General features: G+C 55.9%; 1 protein-coding gene and 1 long non-coding RNA gene across 2 annotated transcripts in view; one reads left to right on the top strand and one right to left on the bottom strand.

Moving 5' to 3' along the window:
* Nucleotides 1–328: 328 nt before the first annotated feature.
* Nucleotides 329–20,807, bottom strand: FBLIM1 (filamin binding LIM protein 1). The gene is given in 9 exon segments (XM_045063805.1): nt 329–1,870; nt 4,851–4,968; nt 5,771–5,949; nt 8,133–8,302; nt 10,319–10,436; nt 10,961–11,130; nt 16,183–16,261; nt 16,264–16,454; nt 20,706–20,807. Coding segments are annotated over 8 exon segments (1,119 nt in total). The 5' UTR covers nt 16,435–16,454; nt 20,706–20,807; the 3' UTR covers nt 329–1,756.
* LOC123387303 overlaps nt 19,537–21,123 on the top strand; it is an 8,081-nt gene continuing 6,494 nt past the window's right edge. The window contains exon 1 of the long non-coding RNA XR_006601673.1: nt 19,537–19,985. This is a non-coding gene — a long non-coding RNA (uncharacterized LOC123387303). The remainder of the gene's footprint in view (nt 19,986–21,123) is intronic.

Below are 21,123 nucleotides of genomic sequence, written 5' to 3'. Positions count from 1 at the left end.
CTGTGAAAGGATCTGCCGGCCCTGGAGGGCCCCCCAAAACAGAGGCCCCGCTCTGGGCACCCTGCAGCCACTCTTGCTGCTGGTGGCCTGTGTCTGGGAACGGTGCACCAGCATGCCTGGGGGTCAGCTGCTGCAGGCAAGTCTTCGTCACTGGGCAGGGAGAGGGACACGAGTCCCTCCATCTGCTGAGCTGAGCCCCTGTTTGGGGGAACGAGGAACAGGCGCTGTCTGGACACTCGTACCACAGTGAGAAGACAACCAACCCACATTTCTCCAGCTACTGCCGAAGGCCGGCCTTTCTCTAGAGATCTTAGTTGGAACACAGACAGACTTTGAATAGGTACGCGTTTATTTTCACGTGTAATAGGAAAAAACATAACTAGCACATAAGATGTGACGGCAGGATATATTGCTTAGCATGAGACTAAAGTTTGAAATAAGTAAAACAAAAAAAATATGTTGAGTCCAAGAAAATATTAAGGAAGAAGAGAACAGGAGGTTCTTGGTTACAAGAATTGTGGAAATGGTATGTGAACGCCCACAGGTTGGGTCTCACTCTCCAAGCTTTGAGCCAGAAGCTGGGCTCCGTTCTGAGGCCCCTAAGGGGCTCCAGAAGGAGACGCTCCCAGTACTCGGAGCCCAGGGCATCCGCAGAGGAGAGCGTGGTGCACCCCGAGCACTCCAGGGAGGAAAGTTCATTTGTTCATGCCCTACAAGCAGTCTCAGAAGTTACAAAGCATCAAAAGTGATTTTCCTTAAAAAGAAGAATCTTCTAGGTACGGCCTTGCGGAAGCAGTGGTCACAGGGCAGCCTGGGTTGGAGGGTCCGAGTGGGACACAGCGGGGGATAAACGGGTAGGCAGAAGGGACAGCCCAGTCCTGTCCCGTAAGAGTGTGCGCATGCGTGGGGGGTAGCGTACACAGCCCCGATCAAGGCTGTTGGAAGGACACTCAGAGCTTCTGGACCCTGGTCCCAGCATACAACCGGCACTTAATGGAGAATCACTGTGGCACCGGGAGGTGCACCCGAAGGCAGGGCAGAGGGGTGGCCGGCGTCCCCAGTATGTCAGCCTACACCACCCTCTCCGCCCGCCCCTGCTGGGCGGTTCAGGTTCATACCTGGTCCCCACGTCAGCATGACATGTCCTCCAGGTGAGACGTCCAAGGCTCCCACCGCTAGGCCACATTCTTGTACATTTATGAGATTTTTCCTACCAAGATCCCTACCTCGCCCCAAGTCCAAAGAATGTTTCTCACTGTTTAAATCTCAAATTTGTTAAAAAAAAAAAAAAGGGGGGGGTGGGGTAGGGCTTTTTAAGGGACCCTGGAGGTTTACCCAAACAGCTCAGTCCTGCAGGCCAGGGCTGGTCTTAGTATCCCCTACGGGGACAGCTAAAGTGTCATTGCTAGGGACATGGTGTGGCATCTAGAGAACTCATGCCGACTCACCCATGGAAGTGGGGGTCAAGGCCAGTGCTTGAGAGGGGCGAGAGCCTCGGAGATGGGAGCCCTGAAAGCCTTCCAGAGCCCAGAGGCTAGAGGAGGAGTGGAAAGTCTGAGAAGCACCGTCCGTCTGCCAACCGCCCACTTCTGAGCGGGGAGGGGGCTCAGCCTGGGGCGGTTCAGCCCCCATGTCCCCGACGAAGCGGGGCAGAGCCGCAGGCCGGTCCCTGTCCTGGCTCAGAAGGAGAGTGTGCAAGCGTGAGTCAGAAAGGCAAACTGAGTCAGGAGGGGCCCTCCCGCCCCGGCGGGTGCCCTCAGCAGCACCCCGCGGCGCTCCGCTTCACGTGGCACGGCTTACAGAAGAGGCGGTTGTTCAGCGGGTAGCAGCCTTGGTCCGTGGGCTCCACGGACAGGAGGATCCTGCAGTCCTGCGGGAAACAAGGCACGAGCGGATGGACCCCAGACCCGAGCAAGCGGCCCGGAGCCTGCACGGGGCGGACCCCCCCCCCCGCGTTTGCTGATGAAATTAACTGACAAATGTACTTCCAGAGGGCCGGGAAGACGAGGCCCATGGGGGCTTCCATCCCCACGGAGGTGTGAGCGATGAGGGCGGAGTCAGCCAAGGGGAGAACTGAGGACACCGAGGGTCACGGACACTGAGGGATCTCAGGAAGAGCTAGAAGGGCCTTAGTGATCACCCAGCAGCAGCCCCTTTAGAACGCAAGCTCTGAGAGGCAGTGACCCCATTTCCTGCTAGATCCCGCCTAGGCCAGACTCTGGTACACCCACGAGCCCACGATAACCGTCTGCTGCGTGAATTACTGAATCGAGTCTCGTCCCATCACTTCACAGCTGGGGAAACTGAGGTCTGGGGAACGACAGGCTCGCCCCAGGCCGGGCAGCTGCTTCTAGACTGGGACAGGACAGGTCTCTAGCCTGAGCCCAGGCATCTTTTTTCTTGCTCCCCTGTCTGCACAGCTTCAACACTGGCACAAACCTCTGATTTTTCAAATCTCCAAAGGATTTCGGACCAAGGAGGTTGGGGATTCGGGGCCTGAAATTTGCCCACTTAACCGTTTTGCCCACACCTCACTGGGAGCCTCCCCTGGACACACGCTGGAGTGCAACAATGGGAACGACTGAATGTCCGGAGATCTGAATCAGGGCTCAGCTGGCAACCTCTGGAAGCTGCATGGCTCGGGCCAGAGCAGCTGGTCCCCACAGAGACAACTTTGGGGTCCCAGCGGCCATCCTAACCCAGCACAGCCAGAGGAGAAGGGCGCCCTCGTGTGTCTGTTCCCTGCAACTGCACCTCAAGTCGTGCAAGGTCACGGATCTGTACTCTTCCTAGAGGCTACTTGCTTGGCATTCCGCAGTATCAAGTGCCAAACCTCACGTCCCAAAAGGGTACATGTGTCCTCTCCTCAATTAGAATCAAGGGAGAAAAGCCCTCATCTATGACGGAGTCACAGTCTGTGAGGGAGCTGTGGGATGGCCCAGAGCTGGCTAGAACTAGGTCTAATGGACCAGAGTTGGAGTCACTTTTTTCAGGCTGTTTTTCCCCCATTGTTCCTCATCTGAGATGGCACCTTGGAGCCCATTTCTCTGCCTGGGGAAACAGCACCCCGGATCAGTTCCGGGCCACGGTGTTTCAAGCCTTCCCCTCTAAAATGTAACTGCTAGAGCCAGAGCCCGGACTTAGAGCAGCAGCCTGGGTGATGCTTACAGCTGCCTTCGCCAAGCCGACTAGGGGTACGCAGGGAGGGTTTGTGTGCTCACCAGCCAGGCTCAGGGAAAAGCTAATCACTATGGGGCCTAATGAGGGCTAGAGTGGTGATAACAGCACTTAAATGACATCATTGTTCTGGCAAGATGTATTATCAGCTGGACCTTGAACCACAACCAACGCACAACGTAATATGGAGCAATGTGTCAACTTCTCCACCAAGCCTCCTTGTCACTTGAGCACAAACAGCCTCTTGGCTCCATGCATCTGTTTAAATACGGCAAAGTAAGGTAAATGTTTGGAGTTACTCACTGGCTGGCTAAGAGATGTCCTCTGGGACACCCCACTTAGGTGGCACCATAAAAGTTGCTACGTTGGGGCACCTGGGTGGCTCCGTCGTTAAGTGTCTGCCTTTGGCTCAGGTCATGATGCCGGGGTCCTGGGATCGAGCCCCACATTGGGGTCCTGGGATCAAGCCCCGCATTGGGCTCCTGCTCAGTAGGAAGCCTGCTTATCCCTCTCCCACTCCCCCTGCTTGTGTTCTCTCTCTTGCTGGGTCTCTATCAAATAAATAAAAATCTTAAAAAAAAAAAAAAGGGTTGCTACCTTTGTCACCATCACCAGAGAAGACACATCAGCAACATGGGGGTGACAGAGGAAGAGGCAGGGAAGGACTCGGGAGTCTCCCTAGAAGGACTGACTACATAATTGCAGAGCCCAGAGCAAAGGGCAAAGTAGCACCCCTTGTTCGAAGAGGAAGAATTTCAAGACGGTGACAGCAGAGCTTTGAAGCAAGCAGGGGAAGCTGCTGGGGGGGCGGGGGAGGGATGGGGGATGGGTGGGTGCCCTATGCTGGGCAGCTTTTTCCGATCTTCGCTTCCCTACACTCTGCAGCATCCCCTTCTTCTTTCCCAGGCTCGTAGCAACTCCTCCTGTGTCCTGGGGACCTGCTTCCCTGGCCTCAGGGATTGTCCATCATAGCCCCCCGGCCAGTGATTGGCTCAGATTGGCTCATGTGACCCAAGCTGGGCCAATCAGAGGCCTTCTTGAGACTGGGCCAGTTTCCTTGATGGGGTTTCAAGGTTGGAAGGATGACCACGCCTGTATCCCTCTCCTCATAGAGGAGCTAGCCCCCAGGAAGAGAAAATGAAGCGAACATACAAAATGGGCAGAACTGAGAGACGGAGAGATGCCCTGATGATCTCATCAATGAGATTCCCTTTCTTGAGGAAAGCAGGATGAGCATTTTTTTTTTTTAAAGATTTTATTTATTTGACAGAGAGAGAGATCACAAGTAGGCAGAGAGGCAGGCAGAGAGAGAGGAGGAAGAAGGCTCCCTGCCGAGCAGAGAGCTCGACTCGGGAGTTCGATCCCAGGACCCTGAGATCATGACTTGAGCCAAAGGCAGAGGCTTTAACCCACTGAGCCACCCAGGGGCCCTGAGCTTGGTTTTTATCATTAACTCAGAGCTCTGATTAATAGACTGCTTCTAATGATCTCCATTCTTATCTGTCTCTGCTACTGGGTGGTGAACACTTGGCAGCTGAGCCCCTACCCCAACTTGTCCCCATGTCCCGGCACCCAGCACAGTGTTGGCATCCCATGGGTTCTCGACAGGGCTGGGTTGGGGGCAGCAGGGGGCCACCCGCAGCGTGATCCTGACTCCTGACCACCCCACTCACCTCACACCTGTAGCAGTTTTCATGGAAGTTCCTCCCCATGCACTCGATTTTGAAGGCATCCTTCCCGTCCCGAGGGATGATGGGGTTCTCACAGATGCTGCACACAGGGGCGAATTTCCTAGAGGGAAGGGAACCCACGCTTGAGGCGCTCTGGCCAGGACCGCAGAAATTAGCTGTGGGAGCCGGGGTGGCGCTAGTTCGGCTCCCGGAGCTATTTTGGACGCGTCGCCATGTGACTGCACCTGCAGCCACAGCCACAAAGCCTCTTTCTTCCTGGCAGGAGCGGATGGAGAGGCTGGTGTAATTAGACCCGGCTTCCCAGGGTATAATTAGCTCGAGGCAAGGAAGTGACTGGGGAACTTTTGAATTTTAGAAAGGCAAGAAATCTCATGTGTGTTCAGTGGGGCTGACCCCCCCCTTTTCGTTTATCTGGTACTGTGGGTCAACGCTTCTTCTTTTTCCCTGTCTTTTGAACAGACACAGCTGTCTCTCCCCTTGGGCAGTGCACAACCCCAGTGTAGGGACTTAGCCAGACAGGTGTCCTAGCTTCGGGCTACGGCTTCATAAGGCTCTAGCTCCAAAGGGAGCCTCTGCAGCCTCAGGGCTTGAATCGGAACTTCCATACCTGCTGCCTGCCTCAGTTTCCACATTTGGTAAAAGAGAATGCTTAATAGTACTTGCCTGACAGGCCAGGCTTGGGGATTAAAGGGCTTAACTCACGTGAAGTGCCTGCCACAGTGCAAGTACGTGGGGTTTCAGCTAGAAGCAGGTGTGTGGTCAAATATAGGGTGTGTGGACCAGGCAGACAGGTTTCTGTGAGCCCAGAGATTGCAGGAATGCTCTGTGCCAGCCCCTAGAGCTTGGGCCAGGCTCCTCTGTTCTGGCTGAGTCCTACCCAGCACGCAGACCCCCTCTCATACCTATAGAAGTCGTCCAGGCAGTACACTTCATCCTGGTTGTCCAGGGCAAAGCTCTCGTCCCCAATGCACCGGGCACAGGTAACGCATGTGAAACAGGCAGGATGGAAGGCCCGGCCCAGGGCTCTGATGATGTGCTCCTGGACCACCTCGCCACACTTGCCACACTTCTCCAGGGTGTCCTGGGACAGAGGGACACTGCCTCAGAGCCATCCCATGGCTGTGCCCGCTCCAAGCAGCAAGGGGTTTCTAGCTGGCAACCCACAGGGGCCTAGAAGCACAGGGCTAGAGAGAAGGGCTCCCGCTCATGCAACTGGCCCGTAACCACCACCCCAAAACCTCTACCATTGGTTAAAGTGAATCAAGCTTAGCATTCTGTCCTGGGCCTAGAGTGAGGAATCCTGCCAAGGAGCTATTACTGTATTTTTCATTACTAGGACCTGCTTATGGCCAGTGTCCACTAGGACCCATGGGGGAAATTTCTCTTAAACCTCACAGTCAGGAAACGGAATTCCAGGAAGAACTGGTGTGCTTTTGATCTTACAGACAATAAATTTCAAAACTCTTTCCCTTTTCCATTTGGCCACTGGGAAGCTCAGAGTCAAATTCTGTGTCCCACTTTAGCGAATGACTATAGGGGTCTTTTAGTCATATATTTTGGGGTACTAAGTTTCCCTATGGCTTCATCCCCCGTTCTACTTTAATTTTCCTCTCTTCTGATTTATCTATCTCTGAAATTTCATTATATGAGATCTATACTCTTAGCAAATTTTTAAGTGTACAACATTATTTACTATAGGTATTTGTGCATTCTTATAAGCTCCTCAGATCCCTTCTGGAATGAGGAGGATGGCGGGGGGGGGGGGTGGTGAAAAGGGGAATGGGAAGGCGGGAGAAGGAAGGGAGGGAGCAGGGAGAGAGAGAGAGAGAGAGAGAGAGAGATTACTGACCCAGAGCAAAGACCTTCCAGCCTGTCCACCTTCTCTTCCAAACCGGTCCCCTCCCTTCCTAGCTGGGCTCCTGTTCATTTAACCTGATTTCATCCCGACAGAAAGGTGTGTTGGTCTCTGCTCCCCCTTGGTGGGAACCCCCTCTCTCCTTGTCCTGGGGGCAGCCCTTCCCTCCCTAGAACACAGCCTAGAGTCTTCCTCCTGCTGTTTCCAGCTGTCAGTACACCCTCGCCCCGGTTTCCCCTCAGTGCCTCACCCGTGCCTGGCTGTGAGCAGGTAAGAGGATAAGGTTATCTCCCCCTGTCATTTGAGGGGGTCAGAGGGATAGGGTGCGGATGGCCTGGCTTCTTGCTGCTCCCACGGTGCCTCCTGACTTTGGTGATGTCTTGAAACGGTCACCAGATTGTCTGGAGTTTACTAGCTAGTCCTCCAAATATTCTAACACTTGGAATCAGTCGCTTTCAAACTGCAGTGTGTGTATCAGAATCACCCGAGAGACCTGTTAAAAACACAGACCCCCCAGGTGCTATCGACTCATGAGACCAAGGGGAGGTCCGCACACAGCCAGGGCACACGTCTGAGTGGGCTGCGCACCACACGCCATCAGAAGGTTGCAATTCTAACATCGTGGCAACCAAACCAGCTCTCCCAGATGGCCTCTGGTACTCGGAGGTGACACAGGTTCCTCTGTGCACTCAAGCCTGTAGTTTCAGGCAAGAGGCAAGAGCACGGGCTCCAGAACTGGGCGGCACAGTGGGAGAAGCCCCGCTCCCCACCGTCCACCACCTTCCAGAGTGTGACGTGTGACAGGCTGCGTCCATGCCCCCAGGACATGCAGGTCCTAATCCCTGGAACCCATGACTATGGGCTCTAATGGCCAAAGGGTCTGCAGATATGATTGAGTTCAGCGTCTCGACATGGGGAGAGGATCCTGGGTGGGCTCGAAGTGCCATCCCCAGTGTCCCCGTAAGAGGGAGGCAGCGGGAGAACTGACAGAGAGGAGGAAGCAGGACACCAAAGCAAGACACCACTGTGCTGACTTTGAAGGTTGACGAAGGAACCAAGGGACACAAAGGACGCAGCTACAGAAGCTGGAAAAGGTAAGGAAACAGATTCTCCCCTAGAGCCTCCAGAGGGGGTGCAGGTCTGCCCATGGACTTCCGACCTCCGGAACTGTAGGATAAATGGGTGCTGTGTGAGGTCATCAAGTTTGTGGGGATTTACCACAGCAGCCACAGAAAACTAATACACCTTGGCTGAGCTCCTTCCCCTCGCTGACCCTCAATGTCCTCATCTGTGAAATGGGTCCCTGGGCCTGCCTCCCAGGATTACTGTGGGGAACGAAATAATGGGAGACCTTCCAAGGGCCCAGCACGGTGTCTGGTGCCCGGAGGCCACCCGCAGTGGGAGGTTACCTGGTAGCAGGGTTCGCAGAGGGGCCGCCCGTCCTTCTGGTAGAAGCTCTGCCCGGCCAGCTGGCGGCGGCAGGTGCGGCACGTGAAGCACCGGGCGTGGTATTGCCTCTTCATGGCTTCCACGGCCAGCTCTCGGGGGGACACGGCCTTGTGGCAGAAGGCACAGACATCTGGGGTGGAGGAGACACCAGCTGTCAGTCACCCGGCCTGGGAGAACTGCACCCAGGCACCGCCCAGGACAAGCCTAAAGTGCTAGGTCTCGAGCCCCAGGGCGGGAGTAGGGGGTGGGGGGGTGGGGAGGTGGGGAGGTGGGGGTTGGGAGTGTGGCCTCATTTTAGGAGCAATAAAAAGGAATGTGAAAAGCCCCTGAAAGCCTAAATCGGGGACAGGCGCCCGCCTGGCTCAGTCATTGGAGTGTGCAACTCTTGATCTCAGCGTTGTGGGTTTGAGCCCCCTGTTGGCTGTAGAAATTACTTAAAAAAAAAAAAAAAGCCTAAATTAAAGGACACAGCATCGGGACGCATGGGTTACCATCTGTAAAAATTTAAATGAGGGGGTGCCTGGATGGCTCAGTGGGTTAAGCCGCTGCCTTCGGCTCAGGTCATGATCTCAGGGTCCTAGGATCGAGTCCTGCACCGGGCTCTCTGCTCAGCAGGGAGCCTGCTTCCCTTCCTCTCTTCCTGCCTGCCTCTCTGACTACTTGTGATCTCTCTCTGTCAAATAAATAAACAAAATCTTAAAAAAAAAAAAAAATTTAAAGGAGGCTCCATGGTGACACCTTTATGCCCAGATAATTCCAAATGTATCAAAGATCTAAGTATGACAATTGAAACCATAAGACTAGAAGAAGCCAGAGAATTAGATCATAACCGTGGAGTAGAGAAGGCTTTTGGTGCCTGGTAAGCACTTAGCAGCTGCTAAGTAGATGGCTAAGACATGGGCCTGGGGAGGCGTGGGGGGGTCATGCCTTCAGACACTGCTGGGGGGCGTGGTACAGATCGGGAGGACCAAATGCATGTACCCGTTGGCCTTGGTATTTTCTCTTCTAGAAATTTCTCTCACAAACTCGCACGCAGGCAAAATGACCCACGTGAAAGACACTTCGTCTCAGTCTTACTTGTTAGAGCAAGAAACCACCTAAGTGTCCATCCACAGGCAGCTGGCTACACATATACAGCAGGGCCCCAGTGGAATACTATACAGCTGTGAAAAAGGAGCCATGTTATGTTCGGGTGTGGTGTGAGCCCTAAGGTGTTTGAAGGAAAGAAAGCAAAGTGCAGAACAGCTGAGAGTTCGCTCCAGTTTGTGGAAAAATGGGCTGGGCCGGGGGGCAGCCCAGACACAGCTTGCATATGCATCAGATGTCTCTGGAAGGATACGGGAGATGTTAAAGAGGCTGCCCATCTGACAGGAAAGCGGGAGACACACAGATGACTCAAAGGGGAGACTTTGCACTGTCTTTCTGTTCTTTTTATCTTGTCTATGCAAGAACACTATGTGTTCAAAAAATTAAACAGTGAGGGGCACCTTGGTGACTCAGTGAGTTAAGCCTCTGCCTTCCTCTCAGGTGATGATCTCAGGGTCCTGGAATCGAGTCCCCAATCGGGCTCTCTGCTCAGCAGGGAGCCTGCTTCCTCCTCTATCTCTGCCTGCCTCTCTGCCTACTTGTGATCCCTCTCTCTGTGACAAATAAAATCTTAAAAAAAAATTAAACAGTGAAAAAATCCAAGGCATTTTGCTATCATAGCACATTTTGCTGATCGATATTTAAATGGGCTTCAGTTCAGGGCGCCGGGGGGGCGCAGTCAGTGGAGCGAGCGTCCAACTCCTGACTTAGGCTCAGATCATGATCTCAGGGTCGTGAGATTGAGCCCTGCATCTGGCTCGGCACTCGGGGAGGAGTCTGCTTGAGATTCTTGCGCTCTGCCCCTCCCCTCCCCTCTCTCTCTCAAATAAATAAAATATAAAAATATTTTTAAAATAGCATAAAAATGGATTTCAGTTACAAAGGGAAAAGATTAAGGTAATAAACATAAAACTGATGTACAGGAATGAGGCGCGTGGCTGAACCGTGAGTGGGACCGACGCCGGGGGCCCCGCTTTTCTAGTTCCGGCTCGGAAGCTCCTGCGTGTCCAGTGAGGGCTCCTGGGGACCACCCAGAAGTCTTCCAGCCCCGAGCCCGTACCTGTGGACGCCTCCCTCTCGTGGAAGCCGACTGTTTCTTCTGGGGGAGGCGGCAGCTCGTCCTCCGCAGGCCTGGCGAGACCGGGCCGAGGCTGGGGCGGAGGTGCCTCGGTCAGGGACTGTGGGGTGACAAGGGGAGGGCAGGGGAGCTGTCACCCAGTGGGGACCCCACACAGCCCTCTCAGCTCTGCTCCTCCTCTGATGGCACCAAGCACAATTAGCCCCGCTCTCCAGAGGAGGAAACTGAGGCACAGAGAGGCAAGCGACCAAACGTCGCTCCGCTAGAAGGCTGACGGCAGTGGCTGGGGCCCAAAGCTACTTCCAGCCACTTCTGAAGAATCTTCTGGAATCGCTCTTGCCTGGCCTGGAATCCTGCCCGTTACTACGACGGCCTCTATGAAGGGCAGGGGATTAAAATTATCTTCTCAGAGCTGAAAGGGGGGTAACTGAGGGGGCAAAGGGTCTGGCACCCGTCCTCCAGGGACCTTGAAAAGCAGGATCAGCTTTTACCAGCTTAAAAGTATTGAAGAGGGACAACCCTCAGGCAGGAGCAACCTCCAAAGCTTAAATCCCTGAAAGGCGCAGACTCTCCGTCCCCCTCCCTGGGGACCCTGGGGCTCCACAGGGATGGAGGGACCCATACCTGAGGTGGGGGCGGGGGCGGGGGCAGATGCAGCTGCTCTAAGTCTGAAATGAGTGATGCTCCCATCGAGGCAGGGAGCTGCTCATCAGGGGAGGGCGGTGGAGGAGGGAGGAGGTCCAGGTCGGGGAGTGTGTCCTCACCATCCAAGGGAGGAGGAGGGAGAGAACATCCTGCAACCAAAAGGGGAGAGAGGGGTTGGTCTGAGTCTCTGCAGGCGGACAGAAAAGGTGTGCACTTACCCAGAAGGCCATACAACATGGGGGTCAAGAGCTCAGGTCCAGGGCCCCCCCAGGCCTGGGTCCCATTTCTGGCTCTGCTTTTGACTTGCTGTGTGTCCTTAGGCAAGACACTTAACCTCTCTGGGTCTGTTTACTCAGTGGAAACATGGGTATCAACCTTTCCGGGCTGAGAACAGGAAGGACTTGGCACGGGAGATGGCACGTGGTGTGGGCTCAGAAAACAGAAGCTGTCAGAACCTTCCATAACAGCCCTCCCTACCTGGACACTCGAGGGCCCCAAATCCTTGCTAGAAGGTCCCTGTTGAAGTACAAGCAAACTCAGCTCCTAAGGCTGCGGCTCTCAAAGTGTGGTTCCTGGCTCAGCAGCCACAGTGCCTGGAACTATGTCTAGGAATGCACCATCTGCGTCTGCCCTGGATCTGGAGAATCGGAACCTGCGGGGGGGGGGGACGCGGGGGGGTGTGCAGCCACTGACAGCAGGAGAAACCCTCCCAGTGACGATATGCCGCTCAAGTGTGGGAGCCACCACCTGGGTTAAATAACGGATTCAGGTAATGCCTATCGAGTGTTGAAAGCATCAGGTGAAAGGCAGATGTAGAACTTTCCAGAAAAGGGGTCAGACTGTCACCACCCGAATCCACGGATCAACCCCAGGCAGATACCAGGGATCTTCAGGTTCGTGTTAGGTTGTAGACAGGTAAGGGGACACCCATGGAATGTTCTGACCAGAACAAACCCCAAATATAAGCAAGAACCAAACCCAATCTCATCAGGTTTCTGGAATTAACTCCACTTAATGATAAATTTGGGAGAGGGGATGAGTTGAATAGGTGTGGGAGCCAAGGGAAAAACCAGGGACATTCTACAGAAACTGACCCTACTTTCTGCAAAAAGTCAACGGCATGTGAGAGAAAAAGAAAGGGGAAACGTCCCTGGAATTAAGAGACTTTAGGGACGCGTGGGTGACTCAGTCAGGTAAGCATCTGCCTTTGGCTTGGGTCATGATCCCAGGGTACTGGGATTGGGCCCCATATCAGGCTCCCTGCTTAGAAGAGAGTCTGCTTCTCCCTCTGCTTACTTTCCCTCTGCAAACAGGTCCCCCTGTTTGTGCTTTTTCTCTCTCCGATGTAATAAATAAGGCGCCTGGGTGGCTCAGTGGATTAAAGCCTCTGCCTTCGGCTCAGGTCACGATCTCAGGGTCCTGGGATCGAGCCCTGCATTGGGCTTTCTGCTCATCGGGGAGCCTGCTTCCTCCTCTCTCTCTGCCTGTCTCTCTGCCTACTTGTGATCTCCATCTCTCAAATAAATAAATAAAATCTTAGGGGGAAAAAAAAAAAGAACCACCCAACAGCAAACACACGTACATACATAAGAAAAACACCCCCACATGACATTATTTTCACGGTTAGTGCAAGAGAGCTTAACTTTTTTTTTTTTAAGGATTTATTTGAGAGAGAAAGAGAGCACGTGCCCAAGCAGTGGGGAGCAGCAGGCAGAGGGAGAGGGAGACGCAGACTCCCCGCTGTGCAGAGAGGGGGGATGCAGGGCTTGATCCCAGGACCCCGGGATCCTGACCTGAGCCACCTGAGACTCAGGCCTCTCCGGGCACCCCAGAAGAGCTTAATCCTTCGTGGGAAAGCTGCAGTCTACAGAGGTTCACAGAAGGGGAGGGGCCTGGATCCGGGGCTCCAGGGAGGACCGAGGGAGGAGGAGGGCTGAGGATCGCCCAGCTCTGGCCACAGCCCCAGGCTCTGCTCTGTCCAGGAACAGCTCCTTATATGCCGTAACTCCCACCCCTGTTCCAAGAAGGCACTGCCCAGCTCCCCCGGAGGAGGGGATTGGGGGTCAGGAGGGAAGCCGGCCTTGAAAAGCCTGATGGGGAACAGAGCTGTTAAAAGTGCCCCGGGGAGGGGCGCCTGGATGGCTCCGTCATTAAGCCTCTGCCTTGGGCTCAGATCAATGATCCCAAGGTCCTGGGATCCAGCTCCTGGCTCGGTGGGGAGCCTGCTTCCCCCTTTCTCACTCCTCCTGCTTGTGTCCCCTCGCTTGCTGTGTCTCTGCCAAATAAATAAAATCTTTTAAAAAAACATAGTGCCTTGGGGAGAAAGGACAGGGAGTCTGGTCTGAATCAGCCTTCGGCTCCCACCTGTCTCTGGGGCACACAGTAGGCCAAGCCTCACAAGGTAGGACTGCCTTAGACACCCCTGGAAAGCAGACCACAAGTGCCCAGGCCCTGCCCCCCCCCACCCCAATGGGGCTCTGGTCCCATTCGCTGCTGAGTCACTGGGGCACCTCTCTGGGCTTAGAGCTTTCTCATCCATTCGACAAAGATAATGAGGATTATTCTAGACCTGTGAGTAAGCCACAGAATCCTCTGGTGCTGACGGTGGGCCCCACCCCCAGAGGACCTGACTCAGCGGGCTTGGGGGAAGTGCCTGGGAATTGACATTTTTGAAAAGTTCCCAGGTGAAGACGCCGCTGCTGGTTTAAAGACCACACTTGGAAAACGTTTCTTCTGCTCCCCAAGCTTCACTTGCTTAAAGCCTTTAGGCTAGAACAGCAGCTCCCTGACCAGGGTCCCCAGACCAGAGCATCAGCATTATCTGGAAATGCGTAAGAAAATGCACATTCTCCGGGGTGGGGGGGGGGGCACCGCACTGCTGAATCAGAAGCACCCAGGGTGGGGCCTGGCCAGCCGGCTGTGTTTGAACAAGGCCCTCCCGAGGCCAGTGTGAGAACCTTGCTCCAGATGAGCTGAAGGTGAGTCAGGAACCAGATCGCGGAAAGGCAGCCGGAGCCCCCAGGCCTCTCCCAGGACCTGTCTTGAGTCCGGGCCTGGACAGGAACTCCAGCCGGGCAGCAGCAGCAGCGGGAGGCCCGCAGGCAGGGTGCAGAGGGGCCCCAGCTGAACCAGGATCCCCTGGCCAGGAGCAGGAGGAGGAAGCGCAGATTTCCCAAAGAGAAGCCAAGAGAAAAACTGACTTCTGAATACGAGCTGGTGAGGCTTTGTGCATGTGGGCTTCTAGAAGGGAGTGGGGATGGAGGGAGGGAAAGATGGGGATCTCTCTCAGGACGCAAGGGCCAAAAAAAAAAAAAAAAAAACCAACCTGTGTGTGGATTCCCAAGACAAGCACTGGCTGGGGTGTCAGATGACAGCCGGCAGCTGGCGTGGCCCCAGGGCCCGCTTTGTGCTGTGGTCAGACCAGACTCCTGACCAAGATGCTCGCCTAGAACTTGTCTCACTCAGGCGAGACTGAACCCCGAGATTCCCTGAGCTCTGCCCGTGCGCCCCACTGGCAAACAAAATGGCGGACCAGCAGACCAGCCACGGCAAGGTGCTCCCCCTCCCAGGGAAGGTCCGCTTTTGTTACCACACTCCCAAGACTTTCTGGTATTCCAGCAATCCAGCAACCCATGAATACGTTGTGGAAATGTTGGCAATGGGGCATCTACACTATAGACTCTGGCTCCCTCTCCTACCCAAAAGGGACGTCATTTTTTTTCCCACTGGATCACACACCCTGCTGTGTGAATTCTGGTCATCGGGGTCTTGGTTCTATAGGAAAGCTCCTGGAGGAGGCCGTGTCCTTGGGATGTGTGGTTAGGAAGGAGAGATCAGTTTACGAGGTGGTGTCAGATGAAGAGGCATGTTACATGAGTGTCTTTGTCTCCTGCCCTTTTCTGGCCCCTGGAACTGGCAGTTCCTATTGGTCTTCAGGGTGTTTCTGTGGTGACGGATGCCCGGGGCTACTCTAACTTTGCTCAGGGACAGCAGAACACCCTGGGGGAACTCCAGGAGCTCATCTTTGTCGTCTCTGTGCCTCCTTATTCCACCTGGTGTCCTGTAAGGAGAGCCATCCCCCTGCCCCAAGCCCCCGGGTTGTGCTCCTTCCTTGTTTCTACCCAACCAACAGCTAAGACTCCATGGAGTGGAGGCTCCAATGCTCTCTGGTGTCATGGCAGCAGAGCCGAGCACAAGGCAAAGGAACAGCCCCGTATGAACTATATCCATTCTGTGACAGATGCGTCATATACATGACCAAATTTCCACCTTCCAGGGGTTGAAATCAAGCAAACCAACTGCATGCCTAAGACCACACAGCAAGTGAATGGCAGAGTTCGAGAGAGAATAAAACCACCTTTGAGGTCCTTCAATGTGCACAATTCGTTCCTGCCTCAGGGCCTTTGCACTTGCTGTTCCCATTGGCCAGCTCTATCCTGTCATTCAGGTCTTAGCTAAGCTGAAATGTCACCTGCTGGGAGAAGCCATTCTAATTGTCCCAGAAAGAGTGGTACTTCCTGGGGCGCCTGGGTGGCTCAGTCAGTTAAACGTCTGCCTCCAGCTCAGGTCATGATCCCAGGATCCTGGGATCGAGTCCTGCTCAGGTGGGAGTTTGCTTCTCCCTCTATACCCTCTGCTCATGCTTTCTCTCTCTTGCAATTTCTCTCTCAAATAAATAAAATCTTCAAAAAAAAAAAAAAATTGGTACCTCCCACCTCCTCTCCGTGTTTTGCTCGTGTAGAGCCCTTGTGTCTCCCCAACATTATGTTTGTGGTCATCTGTTTTCCCACTAAGATTTAAGTTTCATGTAGGCTGAAAGACTGGTCTTTCTTCTCACGTCCCAAGTGTCTGACCCAGAAGAGTAACCGCAGGTAACACATTATTTAACACTTTCTACGTGACAGGCACAGACCCAAACATGTGTATTCATTCCCCTAATCCTTTGAGGAAGGTACTATTGTGATGCCCGTTTTATAGATTAGGAAACGGAGGAACAGAGAGGGTATGTGGCTTGCCAACCTCACACAGCCAAGTGGAAGAGCCAGGGTTCAAACCCATGCGGGGGGGCTTGAGTCTGCCTGGCACACAGTAGGTGCTCGAGGAATGAATGGACGCCTGAAAGAGCCCAGAGCAGGTCCCTTCCTCCCCACCTCCGTGTGGCCTCTGACACAGCCTCCTGCCCGGTCCCCTCACCTTCTTACCTCCGTTGGAGAGCTGAGGGGATACCGCTGGCCTGGTGGCTGCCGCCCTGGCAGGGGGGGTCCAGGGGCTGGACCTCCCCCTGCTGAGCCAGCCCCGGGCGCCTTCCCAGGAGCAGGGGCTTCCCAGGGGCGGCCCGGCCGGGCCTCACAAGCTGCCCGCTTCACTTCCTCGGCCACGGCCATGTTTCGCCGCGGGGGGGCCAGCGTGATAAAGACCGACGAGGCGACCCTCTTCTCCGGCTTCGAGGCCATTGTCTCGGTTCCTGGTGGGGCTGGGGACAGAGTGTGGCTCAGGCTGGGGCAGGGCTTCAGGCCCAAGGCTGTGTTCCACCTAGACAGACAGACAGACATCCCCGGGGCCCCGGAGCCTCCCTTCTCCTAATAGGAGCGCCCACTCCCTGGGCCGGCTCGGGCCCCAGCGGAGACAAAGAAGGGGCTGGGGATGTCCTGCGGGGGAGGGTAGGCGTCCACCAGGTGACTCGGGCCACAGGGAGGGGACCCACAGCAGTCCTGACTGTCCCTCCCCACAACCTGAGCACGGGGTGGTGTGGGGGGGGGGTGTGCAAAGGGCAGCCCTGCCTTGCTCACCTCACAAATGATTAATTTTCCTCCTCCGAGAAGTGTGAGAAGGAGCAGCTCCTCCAGTCCCCACCCACCCACCCACCCTGCCACCGGGCCACACCCCAGTTACCTCCCTCACCTGAGATCCAATTCTCCCCCGGGGGTCAAAGTCCCTGCGGGTCCAGGCCAGCTCTGCTGTGAGAGGGAAACAGCGCAACCTGTCAGAGCATCAGGGCTGGGTTCCAGGAGGCGGAGAGGACAAAACCTACTATGGGTCAAAACCTACTATGCACCCACCGTCCTAAGCACTTGCAGCTCACTCACTTCCAAGTCCTCCCAGCCGCTGGGGGACAGGTGCTAGGACTATCCCAGCAGACGCCGAAACCAAGGTTCAGAGAGGTGAAGTCCCTTGTTCAGGGTCACACAGCAGCAGAGCTGGGATTTGAATCCACGCTCTTTCTTTTCTTTTCTTTTTTTTTTTTTTTTTTTTTTAAAGATTTTATTTATTTATTACAGGGATCAGAAGTAGGCAGGGAGGCAGGCAGAGACAGAGAAAGGGAAACAGGCTCCCTGCTGAGCAGAGAGCCCAATGTGGGGCTCGATCCCAGGACCCCGAGACCATGACCCGAGCCCCAGGTAGAGGCTTAACTCACTGAGCCACCCAGGTGCCCCTAAAAGTTTTTTTAAAAAAAGATTTTACTTTGAAGGAATCTCTATGCCCAACATGAGGCTTGAACCCACAGTCCTGAGATCAAGAGTCGCACACTCTTCCAAATGAGCCAACCCGGTGCCCTTCGATTTCTTTTCTGACTACCCTGGACCTCTGCCCCTTTCCCAGCTTTTTCTCTTACCAGCCTTGGAGAGTTCCCCCCCTTGTTTTTCCTCCTCTGCCCCCACAGGGCGAATGTCCATTTTTTCTTAGAGGCCCAGCTTTTCCACGAAGCCTCCCGTGATTCCTGACCCCCTCCCGGGAGCAGCGTCTGCTTCCTCAGGTTGATGACAGCCCATCACGGGACATGTCGGCGCCCTGTCACCACGTCTGCCCCTACCTCCCCACAAGTGATTGCATGTGACTTCAGCTGTGCCTGTAATCTTTGTGACCCCAGTCCAACGTGGGCATCAGAGCACGGATCTGGAAGCCGGACAGCATTCCTGATGTCAAGGAGCCCATTTTCCATTCCCCAGGTGGTGACCCCAAACAGCTGCCTCCAAGGCCAAGGCTGAGGTGGGGGCCCTCAGGTCTCGGGGGAAGGCAAGTCAACCACATTCAGTCAAAGGTTTTCCCTGTGCTCCCAGGGCTGATGCCCCGTTTGAGCTGGGTCTCTAAGCTGGGTCTCCCCTCTTTCTAACCCACTCTCCAGCTAAGCCATCTGGATGTAGCTCCGAAGGCGTGTGGAGAGAATAAATAGGAATCCAGTGAGTGATAATCAAGAAGTGGGGTCAGGTGCAGGCACCTGAGTAGCTCAGTCATTAGGTGTCTGCCTTCCGCTTGCGTTGTGATCCCGCATCGGGCTCTCTGTTCGGCAGGGAGCCTGCTTCCCCCCCTCTCTCTGCCTGCCTCTCTGCCTACCTGTGATCTCTGTCAAATAAATAAATAAAATCTTAAAAAAAAAAAAAAAGAAAGAAAGAAAGTAAGAAAGAAATCAACGTCCGAAGAAAGCTTTAAAAGTTATTTTCCAAAAAAAAAAGTTATTTTCCAGGTCCTTTCCTTTTGTTTCTTCTTCAGGAAAGGGACATTTAGGAGTATATATGCTTCCTCGTCTCGGCCGCCCTGGTCATACGTCATCCAAAACTGTATGGTTTGACACTTTGGCTTTACACTTTGTTACCAGATTGAGAGTCTGTTGTGGTCAGCAGCTTTCAGAGAGTCACGTCCAAGAAACGACAGCAAGGGCACCGACTGACCAAGGGCCTGCTCTGTGCCAGGCACGGCGGCTCACGCTTTCTGAGCCTCTAAACACACCTTATTTGCAACACATCCCCTGACGTCCCCACTTTACAGGTGGTTCCATGGGACGCCCCGAGAGGTTAAGGGACTTTTCCAGGTCATCTTAGCAGCCTTGGCAGACTCAGAATTCTATCTGAGCATCATTTGACCCGGGTCCCGGAGGAGGGGGGAGTCCTTGGACCTGAGATGACACACTTTTCCTTCCCTGGATGGTACGGGCGCCTCCAAATCCTTGGGGCTGTTCTCATCCAAGAAAAGCCCAATCCAGATAGATTTTCTTGTGGCCAGTACATTCTGGGCTCATCCCCAGAGACTGCTGTGAATGCCCCCTCCACCTCCCTCCGACCCTGCTCTGACCCCCACTCCACCCCAGCCCACCCCTCCGGGAAGTCAGATCTGTGGTTTTCTCGGAAAACATCCAAGGCAAATGTCCTAGCTCTGACGCCAGATGTTCACAGCTGGCCAGCTTCACGCCCCCCCCCCAATCCCTCCCTGCAGTTCCTTCAGGGACTTCAGGCCCCAGGGGACCCCCACCCCTGGGGATTTTCAAAGCCTGTCAGTCAGGCCCAGGGCTGCTAGGAGAGAGAGCCTCGGCCTCCTTCAGGTCCCACTGCCCCCAGGTCACCCCAGAGGGGGGTATGTGGGAGAAAGCTCCCTGAGAGGCTACCGGCCAGCCGCACCCCGGAGACCCTCTGCCCCCATCCTTCCTCCCGCAGAGGGGGAATCTGAGATCCAGTTGGGTAAGCAGAGAAAGTGGGAACAAAGGGAAAGAAAGTCATTTCCTGTCAAGAGGAAGGAAGGAGGCTGAGATCCAGCCAGCCAGCCACCCAGCCCAGCTTTAGGCAGCAGCCTGGGGCAGGGGACAGGCTGGCTGAGCTGGCGGTCCTCCCGGTAGTGCCCACCCCCCTTCCCCTTCCTTCCTACTCCTTCTAACCCCCTCCAAAAACTTCTGGAAGCACCTGTAAGCTTTGTTCTCTAATACTTGGACAAAGCAATCTACGCTTGGTTCAGAATGACACTTCGCTGGAGGTAGGAGGGAGACCATGCAGACCCAGCAGAGGGCCCTGCAGCCTTAGGTAGGGGTTCCCTTTCCCTCTCCCCTCAAGGAAGCCAAGGAAACACAGGGAGCTGCAGTCACCCAGCCCCACCTCTTCCCTGCTGGGTGACCCACAGCAGGTTACTGGCCCTCTCTGGGCCTCAGTTTTTTCCTAAAGTGAGAATAAAAAAGTCTGTCCTGAAAGGTGGTTGGCTCAGAGGATCCAAGGAGAGAGAGCGCTCCAGATCTTGGTACTAGGTAGGTCCAAAGAGAAGGCAAGCTGGTTACCCAGCCCCTGATGGGGAGGAGCCCCCAGGGGCCAGGCTGGCCTGGGGGGGGGGGGGCTGGGAGGACTCGACTTGGCTTCCGACATTAAGAGCAGGATTCTGGGAGCTGCCCGGGCTCTTCCCGGGGTCCCCAGAGTAGGGCTGGGTAGGATCCCCGCCAGATGCCCCACGGCACACCCCTTCCCAGCCCCCGACCGGGATTTAAGGCCCCAGAGAGGGGCGGCCCTGGGGCCCCTCCTTCCCCTCGCCTGACCCGGGCTGGGTGAAGGGGCCCGGAGCTCCCTGGAGCTCCGGAAACCCGGCGCCCTCCCGCAAGCAGCCCAGGCGGGCGGCTGGCCGGGTCACTGTGGGGCGCCGCCAGGGACTTTAATTCGATCCATGTGCGGGACGCTGTCCTCTTTGTGCGGGAGCTTCCGCCCTGCCCACCTCTTTCCCCGGCGATCCGCTCCGGGGCAGGGACACCAGCCCTACCCCCGCTCCAGGGACAGAGACCGGGGGCCGGGACCCAAGGCGGCACCCCCGCCCTCCCGCGGACCCCCTGCAGGAGCGCCGGAATTGGGGTCCCGGCGGGGGGGGCGGGGAGGGGCTCCGGCCCGGGGCCGCCCGCGCTGTCACCTGTGTGTGGCCGGGGCTAGGACGGAAGGACGGCCGCCCCGCTCGCCCCGCGCCCCCCGCCCCGCGCCCCGCTTACCTGCGTCGCCCGCGCCCCCAGCGGCTCCGGTCGGACGCCCGAGCGAGCTGAGCCCCGAGCGGCGCGGAGCCTCCCGCCCCCTCCGCCCTCCCCGCCCCCTCGGCTCCCTCCGCCCCGCCGCCCCGGCCGCCTTACCATAAAAGGTGAAGCTTAGGGGGAGGGGGCCCGGGATTCCCGCCGGCGGAAGCGGCCCCTACCTGCCCCCCCCACCTGCCCGGCCGCACCCCGCGCCGCCCCCGGCGCCCGCCCTTTGTTCCCTGGACCCCTCCTCTCGTCCTCTGGGCCCGGGCCTGGGGTGGGAGGCCTCCCCGGCTGCCCACCCCCGGGGGCCTTTGTGTGCCCCGCGCGGTCCTTCCCCCTCCTCCTTCCCTAGGTCTCCTGGGTTGGTGGCCCCACCTGCGCCGTCGGGTGTTGGGGG

This window comes from Mustela putorius, unplaced genomic scaffold (assembly GCF_011764305.1).
Source record: "Mustela putorius furo isolate JIRA1106 unplaced genomic scaffold, ASM1176430v1.1 tig00003853_pilon_pilon_pilon, whole genome shotgun sequence".
Classification (NCBI taxonomy): domain Eukaryota; kingdom Metazoa; phylum Chordata; class Mammalia; order Carnivora; family Mustelidae; genus Mustela; species Mustela putorius.
This window is presented reverse-complemented; position numbering and strand designations above follow the sequence as displayed.